Raw genomic sequence first — 25,028 nt, 5'->3', positions numbered from 1 at the left:
ACACACAATTGAGGATGAAGATATGAAAACACAAATTTTCGAAAACAAAATTGGAATAGAATAGGACGGTGAAGAAAAATTATTTTACCATGTTTACAGGTTTATTAAAAACATGGTGTCGGAAATACAGCCATTAACCATACTTCCAATGCATGTCCAAAAAAAAAATTAAGTGTCAAACCGAAGTTGAAAAACATTGAATAAAACATAGTAAAAATGTATTGTACCTCAAAATTGTTGGACACAGGCTGCAAGTTTTCATCATCCTCTGTCTTTCTTTTCTTAGTTTCAGAAACAACTGGGTCGTTTAATGTGTAATTTCGTTTCCTGGTGCTCCTTCGAAAAGATCTCCTGAGTGATTGAAATTGCCGCCCAGCGAACGCCATTTTGTTTTCTACAAAAGTTGTACCATTCACAAGAGGGCGCAAGACCAAAACGTTAAGGCAAGGTTGGGTAGTTTTTCATTAATAATTTTGTTCTTGTTAAAAAAAAGTTGCATTTTTCAACTCTTTTGATCAACTCAAAAACTAAATGTCGTACCCTGTTAGAATATTTATAATAGACATTATAATAAACAAGGAAATCCTCCGCAACCTCATTTCTTCATCCCGCAACAAAGAAAGACTGTTAGTCTTACCAAGAACCATGGCGAATGGAACCTAGCTTCTCCCTGTAAACGTTCGCCAACCCCTACTTAGACACATTCAAGACAAGATTAAATAGCATGCATATGTCTTCCTTTATTCGGGGGGCCCCACTACTAATCCACTACTAGCCACCACGCGCCTGCACCATTGATATCCCAATATTGGAGTATGTGTGCAGTACCGATCAGATACAGACACGGCAGCTTACAATGCGTCTGTTTCTGGCATATTATTTAGTGGATGCCCGAATATACAATCGTTTACAATTGAGTGCAAACAAGAGTGGACCTGGGCATTCATATTCCAGGGCCTTTCTGGCTAGTAAGATACTTCACTGGTCATAATATGAAAAAAATTACATTATTTTTGTTCATAATTGCAAGGCAAATTCATAGTTGCAAGGCAAATTATGACACTGACTCTCATCACTTTATGGTCATTACTTGGATAATGCTTTCAATCAGTCTACAATAAAACAACATTCTTCAGATTCCTTCAAACAACTGAAGTTCTTTTTCGTTCTTGACCAAAATATCCCCCCTGTGCTTGGAACAAATCACAACAAACAGTCAAATCCTTTATTTCATTTGTTACTTATTTATTTCCCTTTTTATAAATTAAATCAAAAACTCTTTTGATAGAATGAACCATTGTGCACCTGAATACGTTAAGAAATTAGCATAAAATTAGTTTACCAGATACTCAAATCCAAAAAAACAAAAAAAACAAAAACTCCAGGAGCAACATACTTGGATAGATAATTAGCTATCAGCACTTATAAATATAATTGGCATAAATTTACAAAATTGTAACCTCGATATGTATTGATATTTTCCTGCAAAACAAAGATTTAGCACGTTTTATCTTTGAGGATGGAACTTTTACATTATAACCTTTGAAAAACATGATTACTGTTTGAGACACTCAAAACAATAAATAAAATTAAAAAACTCTTTTGAGAGAAGAAAAGCAAGAGTTACTGTTTCTACAAAGTCAAGTATTAATGGGATCCCAGGAAAAGAATTTGCTTGATTCCTGTCCCTATAATTTGATATGCATTTTTAAAAAGCAAACATTATTCTGATGACAAATTTTGAAAGAGCTTAAAGGCAGTGGACTGGTAATTACTCAAAATAATTATTATAAAACCTTACTTGGTAACGAGTAATGGGGAGATGTTGATAGTATAAAACATTGTGAGAAAGGGCTCCCTCAAAGTATGGAGTTTTTGAGAAAGAAGTGATTTTCCACGAATTGGTTTTGAGACCTAAGAATTAGATGTTGAGGTCTCGAAATCAAGCATCTGAAAGCACACAGCTTCGTCTGACAAGGGTGTTTTTTCTTTCATTATTATCTCGCAACTTCGACGACCGATTGAGCTCAAATTTTTACAGTTACAGTGAGAAGACTGGGCTTTGACACTTACCAATAGTGTCCAATTTCTTTAATGTTAACCTCTTATTTTGATTTGGAATTTTTTACCATTTTAAAATCATTCACTTTATAATGTACAATTTGAGGCAAATTGTCTACTGGCAACAAGTTCAAATTAAATTTCCAGTGCTTTTCAGAGAGAACCGTGACAAATCTGCGCCCTCTTAACACAAACTGGTTCCACTGATTATGTAGCCCATATAAAGTGTTTTGAACTTTGATAATTTATGCGAGAAAAATTTCATAATGAGTCGGTGGTGAAGTAAAAACTAACTGGAAGCACAATCCCTAAAGGGGATGTGTCATCAAGTCCAAAGCAGGTCTGCGTTACGATCCAAAGCAATACCTGGGTGAATGTTCATGTATAAAGACACAGACCTGATTTGATCATGACGAAACACCCGCCTTTAAGCACTTATATGTTGTTCAAACTCCTTTTTAAATATGAAAGTATAGAGTAATTTTGTTAAAATAATTCTATAGGATATTAACCACTTTTTATGTGAAATATCAAAAGAAAAATGCAAAACATTACCTTGTTTAAGATATATGTACAAACAATTATGAATAACATTTGAAAATGGCCAATCAAAAATATAAGAACGGGCAAAAAAGAAGAGGAAAATAATTGAGGCCAGGATTTGAGGTTAAATTAATAGCCTGGTGGACGTCATCTGATATAAAAAAAAAATTGAAAAAAATCATATTTAAATTTATGGGAATTAAGGCAAGATTAACCACCAACATTTCGGACTGTTTAATTATACAAACCAAATACACAAAATAAGTAGTATCAACAAAGTGCACTTCTCTACATATCAGATGAAACTTTTTTGTGAGAAAGTAAAAAGAAATTCTGAATGACAAATTGCTAAATAAGAAAGATTTGGGTACATTTTTTACCCCTCCATGATTGGCAATTTGTACACCACTAACTACCTAGCATGTAACATTATCATTTGCGGCTTTGTTTTGAAGTATAAACTTAACCGTCATACCAAAACTCAGAAAAACCTTCATTTAAAAAACTTTTATGGCAACTTCAAAATCATGTTTATTGAGGAATCAACTGCATGCGCAAGCTAATGGGTAAGTGCGTCGCGTGCGCAGTTGGTTTCTTTTTTATAAATAATAATATTTTCATTTAGAATTTGATTAATAACAACGATGGGAATAAAATAAAGGAATGAAAGAATATTTGTAGAGTTAGGGGAGCTTGGAATAAAGGATTTTGTCTATCGTCACTTACAACTTGCATCAACTTGTCCAACTATTTCTAGCAATATCGGTTAAAGGGAAGGTACATGTTTGGGAATTGTCAAAGACCAGTCTTCTCACTTGGTGAATCCCATCATAAGCATAAAATCACAAGTCTGTGAAAATTTGGGCTCAATCGGTCATCGAAGTTGCGAGAAAATGATAAAAGAAAAAACACCCTTGTTGGACGAATTTGTGTGCTTTCAGATCGGAATAAAAGACTTCTGGCTACAAGTCTTTTATTATTTTAGTGAGAAATTACCTCTTTCTCAAAAAATACGTTACTTCAGAGGGAGTTGTTTCCCACAATGTTTGATACTATCAACAGCTCTCCAATGCTTGTTACCAAGTCAGTTTTTAAGTTAATATTTGTTTTGAGTAACTACCAAACATGTACCTTCCCTTTAACACACCATAAACTGAGCCAGGAGAATTCCTACACAGGCTCCATTGCTTCATTATTTTTTTTAAATAAACTTAAAAAAAAAAATTTGAACAGATATAGATAACCTATGGAAGAAAATTGACAAAAGTCTTTGTGAAAAAGGGCCAATTCGAAAGGTTTTGTGGCAAGTTCCAGGGCTGGAATCTGGATTCATGAACAGGGCAAGGCGATTTCCATTTTGTAAAGGGCACACTCGGTTGCAAAATCTTAAAGTCTATAGAAAACCTTTGGAGGGACACTGAGGCTGAGACCTGGGCCCAATTTCATAGCGCTGCTTAACGGTAAGCAAATTTGCGTGCTTACTGTAGCAGAAAAATTTGCTTAAGCCTTAGCGTTTTTCACAAGTTAGCAGAAAAATTGGGCGGCCATATTGCGTGTTTACCGCGGATTTGTAGTGTGATGTCATTTATTTTCGTGCAGACACCGGAAGGTTAGCATGCCTTTTCGTGTGCTTACGTAAGCAGCACTATGAAATAGAAATTGCACAGTAAGCACAAAAACGGCCGCTAAGCAGCACTATTAAATTGGGCCCTGGTTATTGGCAAGCTCTTTTCTCAATCATGTCCAATGCGAGAAGTTTGAAAAACATCCATTTAAAATAAATACGACATCAATATGGTTTGCAGTAACACATGTGTGTATCTACTTGCCAGGTAGAGTTGTTCTTAGAGAACCGTCTTGCTTAATTCTACTGCCGCGGAGTAGATTGCTCAGGTGTTCGGGAGACTTCTCAGTTCTAAAAAGAACTGTCCTGCTTATTAACTAATACCCGGGCGGAAGGTATAGAAAGACAGTTCTCCAAGAACAGCTCTACCTGGCAAGTAGATACACGCATGGTGTTACCGCAAACCAAATATATATTGAATCCTCACCAGGCAATGCCTCAAATCCTATATAAATACAACATCGCTCACACAACTTATTTTTAAAAAATAATTAAAAAAAATTTAAAAAACATCAACAAATTTCTACAACAAGGATTTGTGTTGCCTTAGTATCCAAGAGTCATTAGTGTTTATTGGGTCAGAATGCCCTCTCATGATAACATGGATGTACGATTGATGAACAATTTTGAGCGCATAAAAAAATAAAATTGATTGCGTATGAAAATGGCACTTTTGGGATACACAAAATAGATCATAAATGTACGACCTTGGGCAGGGTTTAAATAAATAACACAACCAACAAATACCTTGTGTTTCATGGAGGTAGTGCAATCATACCAGACACCTAAATTCCTCAAGAATACTTAACAATTCCTGGCATTGAGAAATGTTACATATCTGTCCGTTCAACCAGGACATAGTCCCTTCCTTTAGTCTGGATGCACTTATCGATAGTTTGCAGGACAGTTGCTAGACGCCTGTCCATAGCCCGAAGGTGATGTTCCGTTACCACCGGGGCAAGAGGGTCATGTGACATGGATGTGCGGAGAAGATCGCTCAGGCGTGACTCAGGCTGGGTCAGCGTTTGGAAATGAAGGTAGGTGGAACGTCGGACCCTTTTTTGAAAAGAAAAACAAAACAAAAACAAAAATTATGAACAATTTTTGTTTTTTTAAGAATCCTTGCTTCTTTCGTTTTACTTCTGCTTCATCCATTACAAAGCTGCATCCATTTGGTTGAGCAGTGTTTATGACATGTGAACTTCAGTCATACTAATCTAAAAATGGGAAGGTTTGTCTTAACTTTCAATTCAAACCAGACTTACATTAGATGGAGTCAACAAAATATAAAAATAAGTCGCCATAATCAAATGGTCACACATGAAGTTCCAATCGATGTTCGCATTTTTAAAGTTTTTTTTTATGTACGTTATTTAAATCGCTCAGGTGGGATTGAAACCCATATGTATCATGCCACTATACCACTAAGCTAACCCAGTGCCTTGAGACAGAACAAATCCCATATTATCATATGACCCCTTGCACGGGGTCACACGCAGCGCCGCTCACCATGTTGGTGGGCAGTTAGGTTTACGTGTATTAACGCTACGTCGCCTAAAATGCCCACTTCACTGCATAACGCACAGCATACTCTATGCATAGAGTTATATACGAAAACGCACATTGAAATTGCCCACCAGTATGGCGCATTCAAGATTTTTCTGATGATGACATCAGGTGAAATGGGTCAATACCAAAATGGGCATTTCTACATGGATTCAGATATTTATAAAATTTAACCGGAACAAAAGCCATCTGCTATCTCAACTGAACAATAACATAATCACATAATTGTAAATAACTTTATTATAATCGATATGTTGTCTGTAAACTAATTAATTATCCAATCCCTAATAAGCCTTTTTGACATATGGCGGACACAATGCTACAACACACTTTCAGGTTTGGGTAAATGTGTGTGTTATACACCTAAACCAAAGAGTACACTCCTAGCGCGTCCGCCATACCTCAAAAAGGCTTATGAACTTGTGTGTCTGGGATTTTTCCATCAGAGAGTCAACTGTTTGATGAAGAAACATCATTACTATTAATTGTCGTCTGTAAGCATGGTCAACCCCATTTACATGACAAAAGAAGCACTCATACTAATTAAACCAATCATTACACAATTAGAGACTCTATTGGCTAGTGTATGGTAATCAACAATTTGTGAGACTTGCATGGTCTATTACTATATAGGTCGGACGTGATAGGCCGTTGAAAAAAAACCTCTGATTTATCTATGAGCACAAAGCTGAAGTTTGAAAGCCCTAGGGTGTTCCATATGGTTTTATCTTCATTTTTTTATGAATTTGATCTAACTAATTTTGGTTTTACCCGTACACTGTTTTGTGTCAGCACTGTATACTGAGTACTTTCCCGACTCCTGTGAAAAAAATCACAGGCACAAGTACTGAGAATACAATTTCTTTATTCCTATTGGTCGAGAGCAACGGCCGAGACAGGCGATACGCGGGACACGCACAGCATTCCCTTATAAGGAGTTGTTTACCCGAGGGCCTTGACTGGGCCTAACCATTTCATAGCTGGAGGGGTGTTGTGTTGAAAGAAGTGTTGATGTTTTTTGACCGAAAAGGTATTTATGAATGGGAATCAAAGTGTGTTGAATCGGTTTTCAACTAGTGGTTTAAACCCGCCGTGGCCTGGTTCTTGACAATTTACCTCGACTTCGTCTTGGTAAAATAATCAAGAACCAGGCCTCGTTGGGATTAAACCACTAGTTGAAAACCTCTTCACCACACAATGAGTCCCTTATTATAATTTGATTTTTTAAAGTGTCTTTAATTTTGGGGGAAGGGGGTTTAAAAATCACAATTTTCCAGTTGAAAAAAAAATCAGATAAATTTCATCCCTGTATATGGCTCATGAAAGAGACATGATCAGTAACATACTTGCAGCATTGGTAGACGGGAGCGAGGAACGTGATGTCATCCTCATGAGGGTTACCAAATCCTTTACCATTGTCAAGAAACACAATGAATCCATTCCTCTTATATTTATACAGCATATCAAAGTGATGACGATCATAATTACCTAGACCAAGAAAAAGAAATTAGATTTTTTGTTATCAATGAGCTACAAAATAACCACAAATACTTGTATCTATTGAAAACATACTCCAAAATGATTTTTTAGTATATAGACCATGTAACCCTTTTTAATCTTTTCAATTGACATTCCACAACCTTGTACATTCCACAACCTTTCTGGCAGGCAAGATACTGCACTGGTCATCCGAAAAAATATGTCCTCATAAATTAAAACGTTATAAAACTATGGGCTGAACAAGTTTTTTAGATGTGCCCCTTTTCATCATACTAAATGGTGATAAATAAAGGACAATCTCCATAAAATTTAAGATTTTATTTTTTCTTCTCTTTGGCTGTGACCAAAATCTTGCATGCAGGGCAGAAAGTCCAGCCTCTTTTTAAAATATGCGGTGTCACAAGTCACATGGTCTACGCTCCTACTCCAGCCGTCAATTTCACCAAACTCTTCGTAACTTCGGATTAATTTTAGGACGAGTTAATTTCGAGTTAAGTTGATGTTAGAACGCATTGAATCCATCCTAAGTTAGGACGAATTACTCGTCCTAATTGTAATTAGGATTAATCCTAGCGTTTCATGAAATCGGCTGCTGGTCAGCAAGTTGACCAACCATTCAAAACCATTCAATTGCATGGGTTTTGTAAGGTGGCACATCTGTGCACAGAACTACTTAGATACATTTTAATCAAGCTAGAAGCAGAAAATACTGCTTGACAAATTTCTTTGCTAAGCACTGCAAAATATTTAGTAGGACACCAGTCACATAATGTAAACTTAAGGAAATTTTGGCTGGTAACCTGATTCTGTTCAGGAATACTTTTTTTTGTACATGTACATCCACGCTTCATGTCCACACAGGACACAATCTGATATATTTTTGTTGCCAATAGACCAATCCAACGAAACAAAATTGGTAGCGCCCTCTATTGAACCAATTAGCAACTGCGGTGTCTTTGCGCTGAATCTAAGCATTGAAGACACCGCAGCAAACTGCGCACGGTTCTCAACACTTGTGCGCCTGGTGGGCGTCGAATCGGTCTGTTATTTTAAGAGTGGTTACCAGACTGTGAAGGGGGTTTGACAACCTTGCAAAATGTATAATTTCCTGTTAAGAGAAGCGAGATTTCTTACGTATAAAGAAGTCAAACATTCCTTGCTCGATGAGATCCAGGAAGTATCGACCATTCATCCAGACTGGTTGCTGGAACAAAAGGACAAACAAATGAAATTTCTTTTTATAAATGTGTACATTGTCATTTACAGACCATCAAACCACATTATTGATCTATTTTGCATAATCCAAGGCCACGCAGGTAGAAAAATGTAAATTATACCTTTGGCCTGTGGATTTGCTCCATAGTTGTAATCTTACATAAATGTAAATATTATAAACAATCAAACTAACCTGTGAAATTTGGTAGTAGTTTTTAGATATATCAGTGGATGTGCTTTAGCAAAAAATTAGTAAACGTCAAAACTACTGATCTTAATGGCATGGGCACTAATGGTAATTACTCAAAATATTTGTTAGAATAAAAGCTTACTTGGTAAGGGGTAGTAGAGAGCTGTCGATAGTAAAAGAAGAAAATTGTGAGAAACAGCCCTCTCTGAAGTAATATAGTTTCAGAGAAAAAGGTAATTTCTCACTCAAATAATAAAAGACTTCAGCTGAAGCCTTTTATGAAGCATCTAAAAGCACACACCAAGTATTGCAACAAGGGTGTTTTTTCTTTCATTATTCTCTTGCATATTTGATGATCAATTGAGCCCAACTTGTCACAAAGGTTTGTTATTGTGTGCATATGTTGGGATACACCAAGTGAGAATACTGGTCTTTGGTATTAATTACCAAACGTGTCCAGTGCCATTTCTGATAAAACACCAAAACAAACCTCCAAAAAATCCTGGCATATGTTTTTCCCCTTCCACCTGGAGAAACAAGAAAACAGAAGAGGGTTGTTAAAAAAAATAACAATAAAATCCTCAATGGTGTATTTGAGAGTAAAGCCCGGTTGATACTTAATGTGAATGCGAAGCGAGTTTGACGTGAATTTGATGTCACAACACTCCCTTCACAGCGATATTCGCAAGTAAGTTGAGCAGAGTTGAACTGCTGCAAATTATTCGCTGCAAATTTGTGACCTGAAAATTCGCTTCACATTCACATTTGCAGGAAGTATGAAACAGGCTTTATGGGTTTGCAATGAAATCTGTAAAGGAGGATATGATGCACTCATTTTACAAAAGTGTCCTCTTGAAAATGGAACAAAAAAGTGACAAGTCTTCAACCTCGCCTTAAAGGCAGTGGACACTTTTGTAACTACTCAAAATAATTATTAGCATAAAACCTTACTTAGAAACGAGTAATGGAGAGTTGTAGATAGTATAAAACATTGTGAGAAACAGCTCCCTCTGATTAATGTAGTTTTCGAGAAAAAGATGTAATTTTCCACAAACTAGATTTTGAGGGCTTGAAATCATGCATCTGAAAGCACACAACTTCCTGTGACAAGGGTGCTTTTTCTTTCATTATTATCTCGCAACTTCGATGACCAATTAAGCTCAAATTTTCACAGGTTTGTTATCTTATGCATTTGTTGAGAAACATCAAGTGAGAAGATTGGTCGGTGACAATTACCAATAGTGTCTTTAAACTGGTGTAAACTCCACTGTGTTTGATACCCTTCAAGTGCAATTTTCATCAAAATCCAAAATGTTCAATTACGTCACGTTTCAAATATATGGTCTGTACATATTTTTTTGCAGAGATTTTTCACATTTTTCCTGAATTCTGATAATGTTCAATCAAAAGCACATTGAATTTGGGCTCACCACTGGCACAGAAACTTCTCTTTAGTATATAAAGACCCATTTATTTGCTAATGACTTCATGTTTGTAATTGCACTCTGAAAGAGTATGAACTAAAACAGCATTTTGCACCCTTATAAATTGAGCTGAATTCCTTTTTAAAGACTTGTAAAAGATTTTTTGAGCTAAAAGAATTATTCACCCACTACTAGAAAATAAAAGGATCACAGTTTTGTTAACTTGGAGCCCCTCTTTATATAAAAAAAATAACAATACAGGAACAAACGCTTCATAATGTGACACAAGTCAAATAAAATGTTTCTGGAGTCTGAGTCTGAGACACCTGGGTCTTGAAAAAAAAAAGATTATTAAAGGCAGTGGACACTATTGGTAATTACTCAAAATAATCATTAGCATAAAACCTTTCTTTGTGACAAGTAATGGGGAGAGGTTAGTGGTATAAAACATTGCGAGAAACGGCCCCCTCTAAAGTGCCATAGTTTTCGAGAAAGAAGTAATTTTCCAAGAATTTGATTTCGAGACCTCAGATTTAGAACTTGAGGTCTCGAAATCAACCATCTAAACGCACACAACTTCGTGTGACAAGGGTGTTTTTTCTTTCATTATTATCTCGCAACTTCGATGACCGATTGAGCTCAAATTTTCACAGGTTTGTTATTTTATGCATACATGTATGTTGAGATACACCATCTGTGAAGGCTAGTCTTTGACAATTACCAATAGTGTCCACTGCTTTGAGAGCGAAATTAATAATAAAATAATAATCAGAAATAAATCTAATAAATAAAGCCCTAGTATCTAGAAAAAACTATTGACTGCTCTAAATGACCAAGGGAAAATTAATGGTAGGCTTGACTGAAGAGGTAACTTTTGAGATTGGATTTGAACAGGCGGGGGGCAGCAACCGAGAAACTTTGAAATTACGGAAAAGATTGTCAAAAAATGCAATTTTGCGAAACTTCACTTGTTTTTGGGGTTGTTTTTTTTTCTTTTTAAGCTCTGAAATTTGTGCACTTGACATTGTATTTAATACATGCTAGTGAAAACACTTGTAAGTGACCCCAAATGTTGTCTGACTCAACCGACCGGAAACCCCTAGGTCATTTTACTTACACTTTAGACTCTTTGACCCCTTGACTCCACGGGTACTCCCGCTGAAATATGGGGAAACCTCCATCAAACGACGGCAAGAACTGACATAAGGATATCTCCATCATGTCCCCCTTGGCACAAATGGGATGTTCCTCGTTGCAGAACCATGGCGCACACTTGCCAATGAAGCAAATATTCCCATCTGCAAGGGAGTCAAAATCAAACTAGAAATCATCAAGTTGTGTTCTGGATAACTTTGAAGCTAATTATTGTTTGAAGCTTTGCATGGTGTGGATAAATAGGTAGAAACAACGTTTCAAACAGAGTTTCATCTGTTTGTTTCCTGAAGGCGTGCAGGGTTTGATACGTCGAGACCACACCAACTCTTTTCAGAGCCAACACTCCCACAACAGAGATTTACACATGGTTGTACAAGCAAATTTACTATTTCATTAAAGTTTATTCCTAATAGCTTTGAAACTAGTTATTAAGGGAATGAAATGTTTCAAATTTAAATAAAAATTTGCATCCCCTTATTCTTTGAAGTGACTCCTCTCCTGCCGCTTCCCAGGTTGTATCATAAACTTGGGTGTGATCTCTAGCTATGCAGCAGTTAATAATACTAATAATATTTGAGTTTATACAGCGCTTTTTCACTCCCGAATGGGTGTCTCAAAGCGCTTCAAATTATTACCCCTGGTCACTGGGCCTTAATTCACTCCTTAAACCATCTCAGCTCCGTAGGGAGTATACAGCCTCGTGCAACAAATGCGCTACTCAGCTAAATCAATCACAAGAACCATCTCTGCCCTCACAGGTACCCATTTACCCCTGGGTGGAGAGAAGCAATAATGGTTAAGTGTCTTGCTCAGGGACACAAGTGTCACGACCGGGATTCGAACCCACACACTGCTGAACAGAATCAGCAGAGCTTGAATTCGGTGTTCTTAACCGCTCGGCCACGACACCCCAATTGAAAATTGCACACGAAGACCGTCCGATCATGGTCCGATCACCCGCTTTCTAAATTCCCTGATTAATTTGCAGTTACCGGTTTGATGCTAATTTCTCAGTTACCGGTTGTCACCCCCAAACAAAGATATTGACAAAAAAACGCAGAATATCCCTTGAAAAACAAAATCTTGGAAATGTGTTCTGGAATTCACCTGGCCAAACTACTTGAATAATCATAAGATAAAATAAGCAGAATAACATGTTGGGAATTCATCCTCATCAGTAAATCATTTTTTGTATAAGAGTTGTCTCTGTGCTGTGATGCTTCCGGTAAGATGATTGAAAAAAAAAAAACGGAAACATGGAATGTTTTGACATGTGACAATAAATTTGGTCACAAACTGCCCTCTCAGTTAGTTTAAAAATGAAATGCCGGCATTTAGGGCTGGTTAGCTCAGTTGGTGGGGCTCCGGCACATTAAATCGGAGCTAGTAAAAAAAAAAAAACTTCTTAATTAAAATTGGCTGTGAAGGGCAGAGAAGCATGGAGACAAGTTTTTTTAAAACAAGGGGAGTGGAGGAGTAGATGAAACGAACTTAACAGTTTTAAATTATTCTCATACTACAGTTAGATTCCTTACTGACTTACACAAGATTATGATATAAATATCTGAATCTGAAAGAAAAGAAATCATACAAATTTCTAGATTATACTTTTTTTCCCCTTTTTTTCTTCTTTCTTTTTTAGAAACAAAATATGTCTTACCTTTTCTGAAGACCGTCTTGAGCAACTCCTGGTCTTTGCAATTGAGAAGAAGTTCCTGTGTGAGGTTAATGAGTCTCCCAGCGCAGGGACACACTCTCCTAAAACCAAGGATTCTAACAGAAGAAGATAAACGTCACAAGGAAAATAGTTCATAAAAGGTTTTTTGTTAGTTCCCTTTTGGAAAGGAAATGAGCAGAAATAGAATCCTTTTTGGAAAGCTGCAATCATACAGTAGTTGAGTTGGGAGCTTAAAGGCAGTGGACACTATTGGTAATTACTCAAAATAATTATTAGCATGGGGAGAAATTGATAGTATAAAACATTGTGAGAAACGGCTCCCTCTGAAGTGATGTAGTTTTCGAGGAAAGAAGTAATTTTCCCTGAATTTGATTTCGACACCTCAGATTAAGAATTTGAGGTCTCGAAATCAAGCATCTGAAAGCACACAACTTTGTGTGACAAGAGTGTTTTTTCTTTCAATATTATCTCGCAACTGCGACGACCAATTGAGATCAAATTTTCCCAAGTTTGTTATTTTATGCATATGTTGAGATACACCAACTGAGAAGACTAGTCTTTGACAATTACCAATAGTGTCCAGTGTCTTTAACTGGAAAATCATTTTCACCACCCATTTTTATAAACATTCCACACTATATGACCCTATCAGTTAAAAATTATAATAATAAATAAATTAAAAACAAAATTCTGCCTACTGACCCTAAATTTTTGAGGACCCTCTCTGCTTGGTTTGCCTATTCCCCTGCAAAATATAATATATTAGTTTCTTTTCATTCCACTACAATTTGTTTGAAAAGTTGTCCTTTGTATGCCCCTAATTGTGTAACCAATAAACTTTCAGATCGGATATGATCAAGATTTTTTGTTTTCCTTCTTTTTTTTTGGGGGGGGGGGGGGGGGAATAACACTCATTCTACAAGAATTGTTCACACAGATTGGAACAATAGACCGATCCATTACGCCCCGCCTCCTTACCAGTTGACCAATCACAGCCGCGAAACCCGATCACCGATGGTGCAAAGATCACCAAACGGTTCAAATGGTGATCAGATTTCGCGGTTGTGATTGGTTAATGATAATTGGGCCTGGCTTAATGGATCGGTGTATTGCATTAGAAGCCAGTATATAAATATATTTACTTGTCTAGATGGAATGCAGCTATTTCAGCATTGTGACGCTCTTGGTCTAACCAGAAAGGTTCCTTTTTGTTGTACTTGTAAACAAACTCCCTTGACGCCCTGTGAATAGAAGAAAACACTTAAATAGTAGCTCCTTTTTAACTTGATTTGCTACTTTCGCACAACATAAACAAGTGCGACTGTCAGGTGCAGTCCTGATGCTTTATTCAGTGTGTTAGTTGTCACTTGAAGCTTTGGTATGCTCTTTTCAGCCAGGATAAAACTCAAGACCCCATCACTTATACAGTCGTACAATATTTCATTTCATTTCTTTTATTTGTCTCAGATCGTGGCCAAGGGTCCAAATTGCAAAGGACAATAACATTCAAAACAGTAAATACCAAAAAAACAATATATCTAAATGTTTCTTTCTGGCAGCAAAACAGGCTTTGACCTTTGCTCTTGAAGGGGCCCAGCAATTGCGACCCCATTCAAACACTCAAACAAATATTCTACTTTTAACGTCCCTGGGCAGACATCCTTTGTTGATGTCCATTGTCCCTGTGCATTAGCAACATCCAATACACCTTGTACAAAAAATTCCTTGTGGGACTCCCCAGTCTCTAGAATTCCCCTATGGGTACCTTTTGGTTTCTCCTTTGTGTCTTGTCCTTGGTCTTAATAAGGAAGCGGATATCAAAACACTTTTAAAAACTTGTGGGGGGGGGGTTAGGGTTAGGGTTAAACTATAATAAGCATTTCAATGTTCTTTTCCCAATACAGAAATATACAGCAGTGCTTTTTAGGAAGACGACATAATTATCTACTTCCTCTAAATTTAGGGGAATACATGTACATACATGACAAAAAAAGTCTTCTTGTACATATGTATGTATACATGTACATACATGTACATACTTTCTTCTGAAAAAAGTAATGCAGTGTTTTTTTTTAAAGGAAACTGTTCCAAAAGGTAAACCCTAACGATAAGTATATCAGAAAATATAAATAGCTGTTGCTAACAGCTTACCAAACAAAAGGACTGAGGTTATAAATGCAAAAAAAAGAGTTCCATGGCCCGACATTTTGACCCTAGCAGAGTCTTTCTTGAAGGCTAAATGACAACACAACAAACATGAACAGGTACGGCTACATGACATTCCTCTGTGTAGTCTTTGGCATCAAAATCTGCCTAGAATGCACATTGTATACTCTTTTTATACGCTCTAAAATACCCCTTTCAAACTTCACTCAGTGCTTTTGGGCTCTGATGACAAAGTGACCCTCCTTTAACAATTCATCTCCCATTGTAGATACCACCCCCAACCCAGACCCAAACAAACCCTTTATTACTCACCTCATAGGCTTCACAATGGCTCTGTTTCCGTCGGCTAATCTGACATCCAGCTTTGCTTGACTTCCTCCGTCGAACAAGGACACGTTGACTATCTTAACAGTGGCCAAATCATTGAGGAGACTGGCCATGTAGGGGGCGTCTTCAGAGTAAAGAGCGTCCTGGTGAATGTCTGAATGAAACTGCTGCCATGGATGACCAGTCCTATTATCAAGAACAGGAAAAAAAAAGATAATTGTAAAATGACCAGTTTTGCGGACCATTTAAGCAAGAGGCACGCTTACTCATATTGTGATTCTTGTAAGCAGGGCTCAAATTTCATGGCTCTGCTTATCGCCGAATTCTGCGCTCACCAGTCTCTGCTTAATGTACAAGCGCTGACTTTCTGTGCTAGCCGTGTAAGACAGTACATTTGAAGCAGGGAAATCTGTGTTTACATTGTACGTCAAAGCATATTTCGAGGATCAACAGAAAAACAGGTATTCGTAAAAGAACCAATTTTCAGGGAGGAAAAAATGAATTCAAACACTGTTTTTAAATCAATATATTTACAGTTTTTGAGGATAATTGGGATCCAGACCAAAAGCTCTTTTAGAAGCAAAACAAAATGGCTTAGCACATTTCTTTGCTAAGCAATAAATTAAGTGTTGGGCACCAGTTGTAATGATGCAAACTTTATGGAATTTCGGTTGGTTGCGCACCGTAAGCGAGTTGAGAAGTGGTGTTTACCTGCACATATAGCAGTTTTTACTAGACAATGTATGACGAGCTAGGATTAAGGGTGAGCCCTGGGGTTGATTTCACAAAGAACTTGGGACTAGTCCTACTTAGTCCTAGGAGATTAAAATAAAAAAACTTAAGGCTGGTCCTTAACTCATCCTAATTTGAGATAAGACTAGTCTCAACTCTTTGTGAAATCCACCCCTGAAGTGTTTGCCAAAGAAGAGTTGAACGTTTTGGTAATACCATATTAATTTAAATTTAGACAACATTAATATCCAATTTCATAAAGCTGCTTTCCTTTAAAATGCTGGGAAAAAAGTTGCTTTGCAAAGTCAAAGTCTATTTTATCCTAAGCAAGCAAGAACATTTGACAGTGTCAGGACTCAGGGGAATTTGGGGGAACAACTTGATACATTCCCAAAAATCACACAACCATTTACTTATAAAAATCACCACGCATCATCGAGTTCACTTCCCGCCTACATTTCCCGCCTTCGTGCATCACCGCTGATCCACCGCCTAGTACTTAAGCAGCATGCAGCATCAGAGTCCAGCATTCTCCAGAAGACGATCAGAGCATACTGATCGAAACGTCGAGTTAACCCAACGGTTCTTTTCGGAACCACCCCAACTCATTTAGAGATTGTTATTACATGGTGTTACCGCAAACTCTTCTATATCTTATCTCCACCATGCAAAGTTTCAAATCCTACTTATAAAAATCAGTTTCAGCTTACATGCATTAAACTAAAGGGTAAAGGCCAATGTACTTTACAGATCTTTGTTTTACAACAGAGAGTCAGCATACAAATAGATTGTACACATGCTCACTGTGGTTAAATTACTTTATGAATGACTCACGACATCCTACCGGCACGATGGGACTGCAGTGCATCAGTGTGGATGCCAAAATTAGCCATAGACTGTAGATAGTGAGCTTGAGCTGTGTACGAATTAGCCGGCTAGCGGCAACAGCGGGATCTTTGGGTCATCGAGTGTTGAAGCATACGATGTCCTTAGTAACAACCTTTAGTAACAGTCAAAACCGTAGCTGCCAAATTAGACCCGGCCACTGACACATATTTTTAAAAGCAATTGCAGAGACCAAAAAGGCACAGTAATGAGATTTGTCTGGGACCTCCAACTGGACCCAGCTTCATAAAGACTGTTTACAGGCACACAAACTCACTTAAAACAGATTAGTATTGCTTAGCAGAGTCAGGTAACCAGCCCAAAATTACATTAAAGGAACGTTACAGAATTGGTAAGAAAAAGACAAAAAAAAAAACGTGAGGATCACAGATTTATATAAAACTTACACAGTCTAATGATGATGATAGTAGAAAACATCCCTTTAAATATTTCTGTTTGAAATTTCACATTTGATAAAAAATCAATAATACAATTTTGCAGTTGGAGTTTATCGCTCAGTGAGCGTTTTATTCATTTTTGTTTTGGCATCGATGCAATGCAAAATTTGTAGTCGTTTTTTCACTATTCTCTCGTGACCCAGATGGCCGATCGATCCCAATCTTCTACAGGTTCGTCAGTGTACATGTATGTCTATGGTGGATTACATAAAGTGCTACACTGCCAGCAACTTTTTTGCTAGCAAAACCAATTCTGTAATGTTCCTTTAAGTTTGCCTTGTTGTGGCTGGTGCCCGACTCAATTTTTGCTTAGCAAAAAAATTTCTCGAGCAGTATTTTCTGCATTTTTAGAAACAGTTTTATGAATGATCCATGTGAAATGGTAATCGTGCGTTCCTTTATTGTTGCACCAATGGAATGATCTGCCGTCAAATATTTATGCAGCTCATACAGGGTTGAGGGTTTTCCCTAGAATGTTTCAAATCGGTGGGGCAGTCTGGACACAATTATTTTACGATTTGCAAGGTACTAAGTACATGACTGATACTTGGCGGAGGCAACAAAGGCAATTGCCTCCACGCCCCCTGGTCGCTGCCTTGGTGCCCTTGGTATCCTCTACTTTGGAGAAATCTACAGTTTCTCACCCTTTATTATGGAGAAAATGCCTTGGTGCCCTTGCCATTTTAAAAGTGAAGCATGCATGTCTTTCAGTAGCTTGTTGAATTGAAACAGCATCCACAGAAACGTTTTACTTTATCTTTATATTTGGTCTAGGCCCAATTTCATAATAGCTGCTAAGCACAACCAATTGCTAAAGGCATGAATTTGTTGCCTTGATAAAAACAAGATTACCAATGAACTTTCCACATGACTTTCAGGATAACCAAACAACAGCTGAAAAAAGGTATACAAGGATATATGCAACAAATGGACATTTGGCTGGTAATCCTGTTTTTATCATTCTAAGCAAATTTTGGTGCTTAGCAGCTCTATGAAATGAGGCAAGGTTCCTTCAGGATTTGAGCACAACAAAAGATGACATTTGGAACAGCAGCCTGAATGTTTCCATACAAAGCATTGGATCCAACTGTTGACACTCATACAATAAAAACAATCAAAGAAATAGTTTGCTTGTACAGTTTTATACTGTCCGGGAATAATGAGTTATTGATTGAGTTCTATATCTAGGCTAATGGTTCAAGGAATATGCAAAAAATGAAAATTTGGCTGGTAATCTTGTTTTTATCATGCTAAGCAAATTTTGGTGCTTAGCAGCTCTATGAAATTAGGCCAGGTTCCTTCAGGATTTGAGCACAACAAAAGATGACATTTGGAACAGCAGCCTGAATGTTTTCATAAAAAGCATTGGATCCAACTGTTACACTGTATACAATAAAAACAATCAAATAAATAGTTTGCTTGTACAGTTTTATACTGTCCGGCAATAAATAATGAGTTATTGATTGAGTTCTATATCTAGGCTAATGGTTCTTCAACAGCACTACTTGGGAGCATGTGGCTTGGCTAAGGCGGCGCAGCTTGGCAGCAGCTGTTTTGGATGGGATGCAAAAGGGATGCCAACTTTCTGTGGGCCGACCAAAGATACACTGAGCAGACAGCATTTGAGAATGGTCAGCTTGTACATGAAAATACATTGATCTACGTCTACAGTTCCTTAAAGGCAGTGGACACTATTTGTAATTACTCAAAATAATTATCAGCATAAAACCTTTCTTGATTACGAGTAATGTGGAGAGGTTGATGGTATAAAACATTGTGAGAAACGGCTCCATCTGAAGTGCCATAGTTTTCGAGAAAGAAGTAATTTTCCACGAATTTGATTTCGAGACCTCAGATTTAGAACTTGAGGTCTCAAAATCAACCATCTAAATGCACACAACTTCGTGTGACAATGTTTTTTCTTTCGTTATTATCTCGCAAGTTCGATGACCGATTGAGCTCAAAGCTTCACAGGTTTGTTATTTTATGCTTATGTTGAGATACACCAACTGTGGAGGCTAGTCTTTGACAATTACTAATAGTGTCCACTGCCTTTAAATACATTGATCTACGTCTACAGTTCCTTAAAGAATTTGGGTACTTTTTCAAAATGGCCATAGATTTACATTAAACTTACAGGGTTTGAAGATAATGATAGTGGAAAGCTTCCCTTCAAATCTTACTTACTGAGGTGCTGTGTGTAGTTTTTGAGAAATGAGTTAAACAATGTTATGAAAATATGTTTGTTAATGATTAAAATAATTTTCATCTCATGAGACGAAAAATTATTTTCATTACATTGTTTTACTCATTGCCCAAAAACTACAGCACCTCAGCACGTAGTATTTTCAGGGAAGCTTTCTACTACATGTGTATCATTATCTTCAAACTGTGTAAGTTTAGTGTAAATCTGTGGACATTGTGTTTTTTTGTCCTACAAAAGTTACATAGACCCTTTAGAAGTTTAAAGACAGTGGACACTATTAGTAATATTGTCAAAGACCAGTCTTCTCACTTGGTGTATCTCATCATATGCATAAAATAACAAACCTGTGAAAATTTGAGCCAAAAGTTGTGTACGTTTAGATGGTTGATTTTGAGACCTCAAGTTCTAAATCTGAGGTCTCAAAATCAAATTTGTTGAAAATTACTTCTTTCTCAAAAACTTTGGCACTTCAGAGGGAGCCGTTTCTCACAATGTTTTATACCATCAACCTCTCCGCATTACTCGTCACCAAGAAAGGTTTTATGCTAATAATTATTTTGAGTAATTACCAATAGTGTCCACTGCCTTTAAGTGAGTGAAGTTCTCACAACTCATAGAGGTGCCCTTTACATATGTTACAAAGGAGGAACACATCGATGGCCTTGTCCTCTCAAGAACGATCAGCATCAGACCTGAACCCCCTCATGGGAAAGTGCTACTTCTGGCTAGAAGTTTGACTTGTGGAAAAGTCGTTAAATGTCTGTCGCCGTGATAGCGTTCGGAATCTCCCCGTGATTCTTGCGGTATACTCGTAAGACTGTTTGCACCGCAAGACTACTGCTATCACGTCTCCAGTTAATGGGGAGTAGCAGTTCGCACAAGAGCAGTGATCTCGCGAGAGCACTGCCACAACTCGACTATCTCACCGCGGCAGCCCATTGATGACGTGTTCACAAGTCTAGCTAGAAGTAGGAAAGTGCCAGGGTGTACACATCCCTCTCCAACAATGTCCTCTTTGACATCTTACACAAGGGGTGGATAGTCTATGGATGATTCATTTGCAAACATGCCTTCCTTTTTTATTCTCCGTCATCCAAATTCGGTTGATTTTGGAGGACTTGGGAGGATAAGAGACTGCAACTGACCAGGGCCCAATTTCATAGAGCTGCTAAGCACAAAAATTTGCTTAGCATGAAATGTTTTCCATGATAAAAACAGGATTACCAACCAAATTTCCATTTGTTGTATGTTGCTGCTTACTAGTATTCAGCTGTTGTTTGCTTGTCCTGAAAATCACATGGAAATTTTGTTGCCATTCCTGTTTTTATCAAGGGAGAAATTTCATGCTAAGCAAATTTGTGTGCTTAGCAGCACTATGAACCTGGGACCAGGGCTCGAATTAAACACTGGACCGCAGACCAGGGGCAAGTGCTTTTAGCATTTGGCCAGTAAAAATATGACTGGACAAGCCCTGAGGTCTTGTGTTTTTCAATTGACTAATAAACATACCTCAATGTGTACAATGTTTAGTATCTTACTGAAAAATTTTGACAATGAATCTGATACTGTCTCCACAGTTCTTTTGAGTAACAAACATGACGAAAGTAGCACGTGAATCTGGTAGATTGTAAAAAAAATGTTAGTCCATAAAAATGTTGAGCTACAATGTACGTACAAGCCCTTCAATCTTGTGGATTTTCCCAAAAAAAATTTAGCCCCCCCCCCCCCCCCGGTATACTTTTAAGGTGTGATGCTTTTTGTTTGATTTTAGGTCAAGTAAACAGTAGATTGCACGTATGTTTATCTTTACAACAATTTTGAAAGATATCTTCATGGGGTACAAAGTACAATGCATTGTAGGGCCTACCATTCTTCCTCCATGGGCCTACTCACTACATAATGGTTTGCAATATTGACTCTATAAGATTCTGTACAAAGGTGGCAAAAAGAGCAATCCAAATGCACTCTTGTATGAAGCATTTAGGACCACTTTTAATGCTGGACTTATCAAGCGTTTCATTTGACAATGGTAGCTTTATACGCTTCAATGCTGATTCACTGTTAGACTCCACTAGGCGCACGTTTTGCTAGGAAAACCGGATTCATTTAGTCAATGCTATCACAATACAAATTTTTAAAGGTTTAGTGCCTTTTCACAGCATTGCTCATGGAAGTAATTTTGCTAAATTGACTTTTAGTTTAGTTATAAATGGTTCTTTGCAAAATAAAATTCAAGATATTTTGACGCTTAAAAAAGTAAGTCCCAGTGTTGGAAATTTATGTGGTAAAATAAGGTGACTGTGTTGCACTGGGTTCTTGAAATAAAAAACAACAACACACGGAACCTACAGCATTACGTTCTTCTAAGGTTTATCACGAAAAGCAAAATATCAAGAGAGGGCGCTGTTGAGCCCACACAAAGATGTAAGCAATGCGTGCGCACGTCGTGGTTGACAACATACACTGCAGTAGCAAATGCCCCATCTACCTACCCGTAATGCATTGTGGTTGTGAATTGCGACATTCGAAGGCCGCAACAATATTGGTCAAGTGTCTTGCTTTTAATAAAGGACACAAGTGTCACGGATGCTCGCCCAAAAATGCTTGCCCTTGACACTTCTTACTTAATTTAAAGCCAGTATTTAAAGGCAGTGGACACTATTGGTAATTACTCAAAATAATTATAAGCATAAAACCTTTCTTGGTGACGAGTAATGGGGAGAGGTTGATGGTATAAAACATTGTGAGAAACGGCTCCCTCTGAAGTGCCATAGTTTTCGAGAAAAAAGTAAGTAATTTTCCACGAATTTGATTTCCAAACCTCAGATTGAGAACTTGAGGACTCAAAATCAACCATCTAAACGCACACAACTTCGTGTGACAAGGGTGTTTTCTTCTATCATTATTATCTCGCAACTTTGATGACCGATTAAGCTCAAATTTTCACAGGTTAGTTATTTTGTGCATACGTGTTGAGAAACACCAACTGTGAAGGCTACTAGTCTTTGACAATTACCACCACGTGTATACATGTGTCCACTGCCTTTAACATAAATTAAATTTCAAGATTGAATAAACTGTGAATGATGTAAATATGAAGAAAGAAATAAGAACATTTCCATATCCAGCTTGAACCACTTTTATTTGATTTTTTAAGGGCTGTTGCAATGTTGGCTTTATTTATAATCCCTTTTTTAATTGAGGAGTTATTGCCAAATATTACCCTTTTTATTTTAAAAAACAATTAAAGGACAATTCAAAAGCACATTTCACTGTGTGGACAGAATTCTCGCGCACTCTTGCCCAAAAGAAACTAAAATGGAGTGTAGTGCAGCGAATAGTTCTGTCAGACCACCATCTATTGACCCAATTCAACTGCTGAACTGAAGTCATCATCAGAATAATCTTGGATGCGGCCTTTTGGTGGTCAATATCACTGTGCGATATTCAGTGAATTGCACATTTTAGGCGACGCTGCTTTACATACACATTCATAAATACCTCAGACAGTTTCGCTATTCCTGTTGGTGGAGAGCGCGTCACGTGGGTGTGTATAAACCTTTGTTTAAGACCAGTAAAAAGTGTTGAAACATGGGCATGACACGCGAGCTTGCACCTGTTCTTATAAGACAGTTTCTTCATTCCTATGGTCGAGAGCAACGGCTGAAACAGTTGTGCCACATCACGCGATACGCGCGACGCCCACAGCATTCCCTTATAAGGAGTTTTTTACCCGAGGGCGGCGGAGGGCTTTACCATTTCATAGCTGGAGGGGTGTTGTGTTGAAAGATATCATTGAACAATTACAATTTTTGCATTTATTTTACTTTTTGACCAAAAAGAGTTGCTGTTTTTGACCGAAAAGGTATTTATGAATGGGAATCAAAGTGTGTTGAATCGGTTATCAACTAGTGGTTTAAACCCTACGAGGCCTGGTTCTTGATTATTTTACTGAGACAAAGCCAAGGCCTTGTTGGGATTAAACCACTAGTTGAAAACCTTTTTCACCACACATTTTGATTCCCTTATTTATAAACCTATCGACCACCAAAATGGTGAGCGTGGCACAATCTCCGCATGTGATGTACGTGCAATCTTAAATTCAGACCCTCCTAAAATAAAAATGACCCTTTTTTCATATTAATATTTAGGCCTAACTATTTTTGTATAGTTCATTCAAGTGCTTTAACTTAACAAACCACCACATTACCCAACTATTGTCTGGACAAGAAACAGTTGACCTAAATTTAGAGAGATAAAAAATGCCAGTCAGAAGAAATAATTACAATTTCTACCTTCAACAATTGAACAACCCATGAATAAATAATCACACACCCACCCTTGCATTTCCTGTACATCCCATCCTACGCGCAGCTTCATTCTCACCGGTACGTCCCGCCTCGGCAACGTCTCATTTCCCGGGGACTTTTTCTTCTCATGAGTCGGGCGATTTCGGCGCAAAGGAGTCCGCAAAATCTGTGACTCTCCCCCTTCCAGAATCACAGTGAATTTTGCATCGTTCTGTCGACGTTTTCCTGGATGTCCATGGATCTGTTGGATTCCAGATGGAATTGAAAGTCTTGCCCTTTGACGAGCATTTCGCTGATGGTCGTCCTTTGCCAGCAGAATGTGGATCACCGACACAGATGTCAGAAACAACACAGCACAGAATAAGAGAATAAGTCTGTTTTGGAAGCGCATGTCGACCTAAAATCTCGACCACCAAGTTGATGTGACAATGCAAACAACATTATTGGTGGAATTTATGAATGTGCATGATGTACATGTTTCCAAAACCTCGATAAGTTATGTCTCCCATTGGCCAGCATAATGACTTTAGTGTGTGCCGTGTGTGATTTTTGTTACAGTAAAAAAGTCGAGTCGTGTTGAGTCATAAAGTTTGACTGTATCAATTGAGGGCGCCCTTTACATTTAACTTTTTAACTCCCCTCTCCACTCCCCCAAAAATTCTGAGTTATTGTGTTCAGGTTTTAGTTTGTACAAAAAAGAAAAGTACAAAGGATACAAAAGTACAAAGGAACCTGGCAGGCAAGATAACACACTTTACCCTTGAGAATTGATAGGGGAAATTGTTAGGGAATTATTGACAAGCGGGGAACAATTATGTCAGAAATAATTATCAGTTATGACAGCTTGTTTATAAAGACAAGTTGATAACCTTGCACATTCCATGACTTAACCAGGCATAGCCAACAGACTGGCACTGGGAAAATAACAGAACCTTCAGGCCTACATTCTGAGAATTTATACCCAAGCATGTGATGCAAAAGCCATGGT

The 25,028-nt window shown here is 37.6% G+C and overlaps 2 protein-coding genes across 3 annotated transcripts in view; both read right to left on the bottom strand.

The window, feature by feature from the left end:
• Window positions 1–432, bottom strand: part of LOC139940543 (rhotekin-like) — a 54,171-nt gene extending 53,739 nt beyond the window's left edge. Inside the window, exon 1 of one of the 2 annotated variants that reach the window (XM_071936847.1) lies at window positions 228–432. In XM_071936847.1, the coding sequence (XP_071792948.1) occupies window positions 228–386 (159 nt within the window). In that variant the 5' untranslated portion in view covers window positions 387–432. The remainder of the gene's footprint in view (window positions 1–227) is intronic. The other variant, XM_071936846.1, reaches the window with a different exon arrangement.
• Window positions 433–1,238: 806 nt separating this feature from the next.
• LOC139940546 (glycosaminoglycan xylosylkinase-like) lies at window positions 1,239–24,572 on the bottom strand. The gene is made up of 9 exons (XM_071936849.1): window positions 24,070–24,572; window positions 15,435–15,635; window positions 14,099–14,197; window positions 12,939–13,051; window positions 11,241–11,421; window positions 9,190–9,226; window positions 8,429–8,498; window positions 7,141–7,282; window positions 1,239–5,284 (listed from the first exon to the last, which is right to left on the bottom strand). Exons 1-9 carry the CDS (start codon window positions 24,429–24,431, stop codon window positions 5,059–5,061), a joined length of 1,431 nt encoding a protein of 476 aa, XP_071792950.1. The 5' UTR covers window positions 24,432–24,572; the 3' UTR covers window positions 1,239–5,058.
• Between the last annotated feature and the right edge of the window lie 456 nt (window positions 24,573–25,028).

Source organism: Asterias amurensis, chromosome 8 (assembly GCF_032118995.1).
Source record: "Asterias amurensis chromosome 8, ASM3211899v1".
Taxonomy (NCBI): Eukaryota; Metazoa; Echinodermata; class Asteroidea; order Forcipulatida; family Asteriidae; genus Asterias; species Asterias amurensis.
Note: the sequence above shows the minus strand (reverse complement) of the source record. Positions and strands in the feature narration are given on the sequence as shown.

What these genes read in the sequence shown, in the direction of transcription:
- LOC139940546 (XM_071936849.1), bottom strand. Translation starts at nt 24,431, where the DNA reads ATGCGCTTCCAAAACAGACTTATTCTCTTATTCTGTGCTGTGTTGTTT. An exon ending in GCCATTGTGAAGCCTATGAG is followed by an intron (nt 14,198 to 15,434) that starts GTGAGTAATAAA and finishes TTCTATTCACAG; the next exon opens with GGCGTCAAGGGAGTTTGTTT. An exon ending in CCCGTCTACCAATGCTGCAA is followed by an intron (nt 5,285 to 7,140) that starts GTATGTTACTGA and finishes TTTTCAAAAAAG; the next exon opens with GGTCCGACGTTCCACCTACC.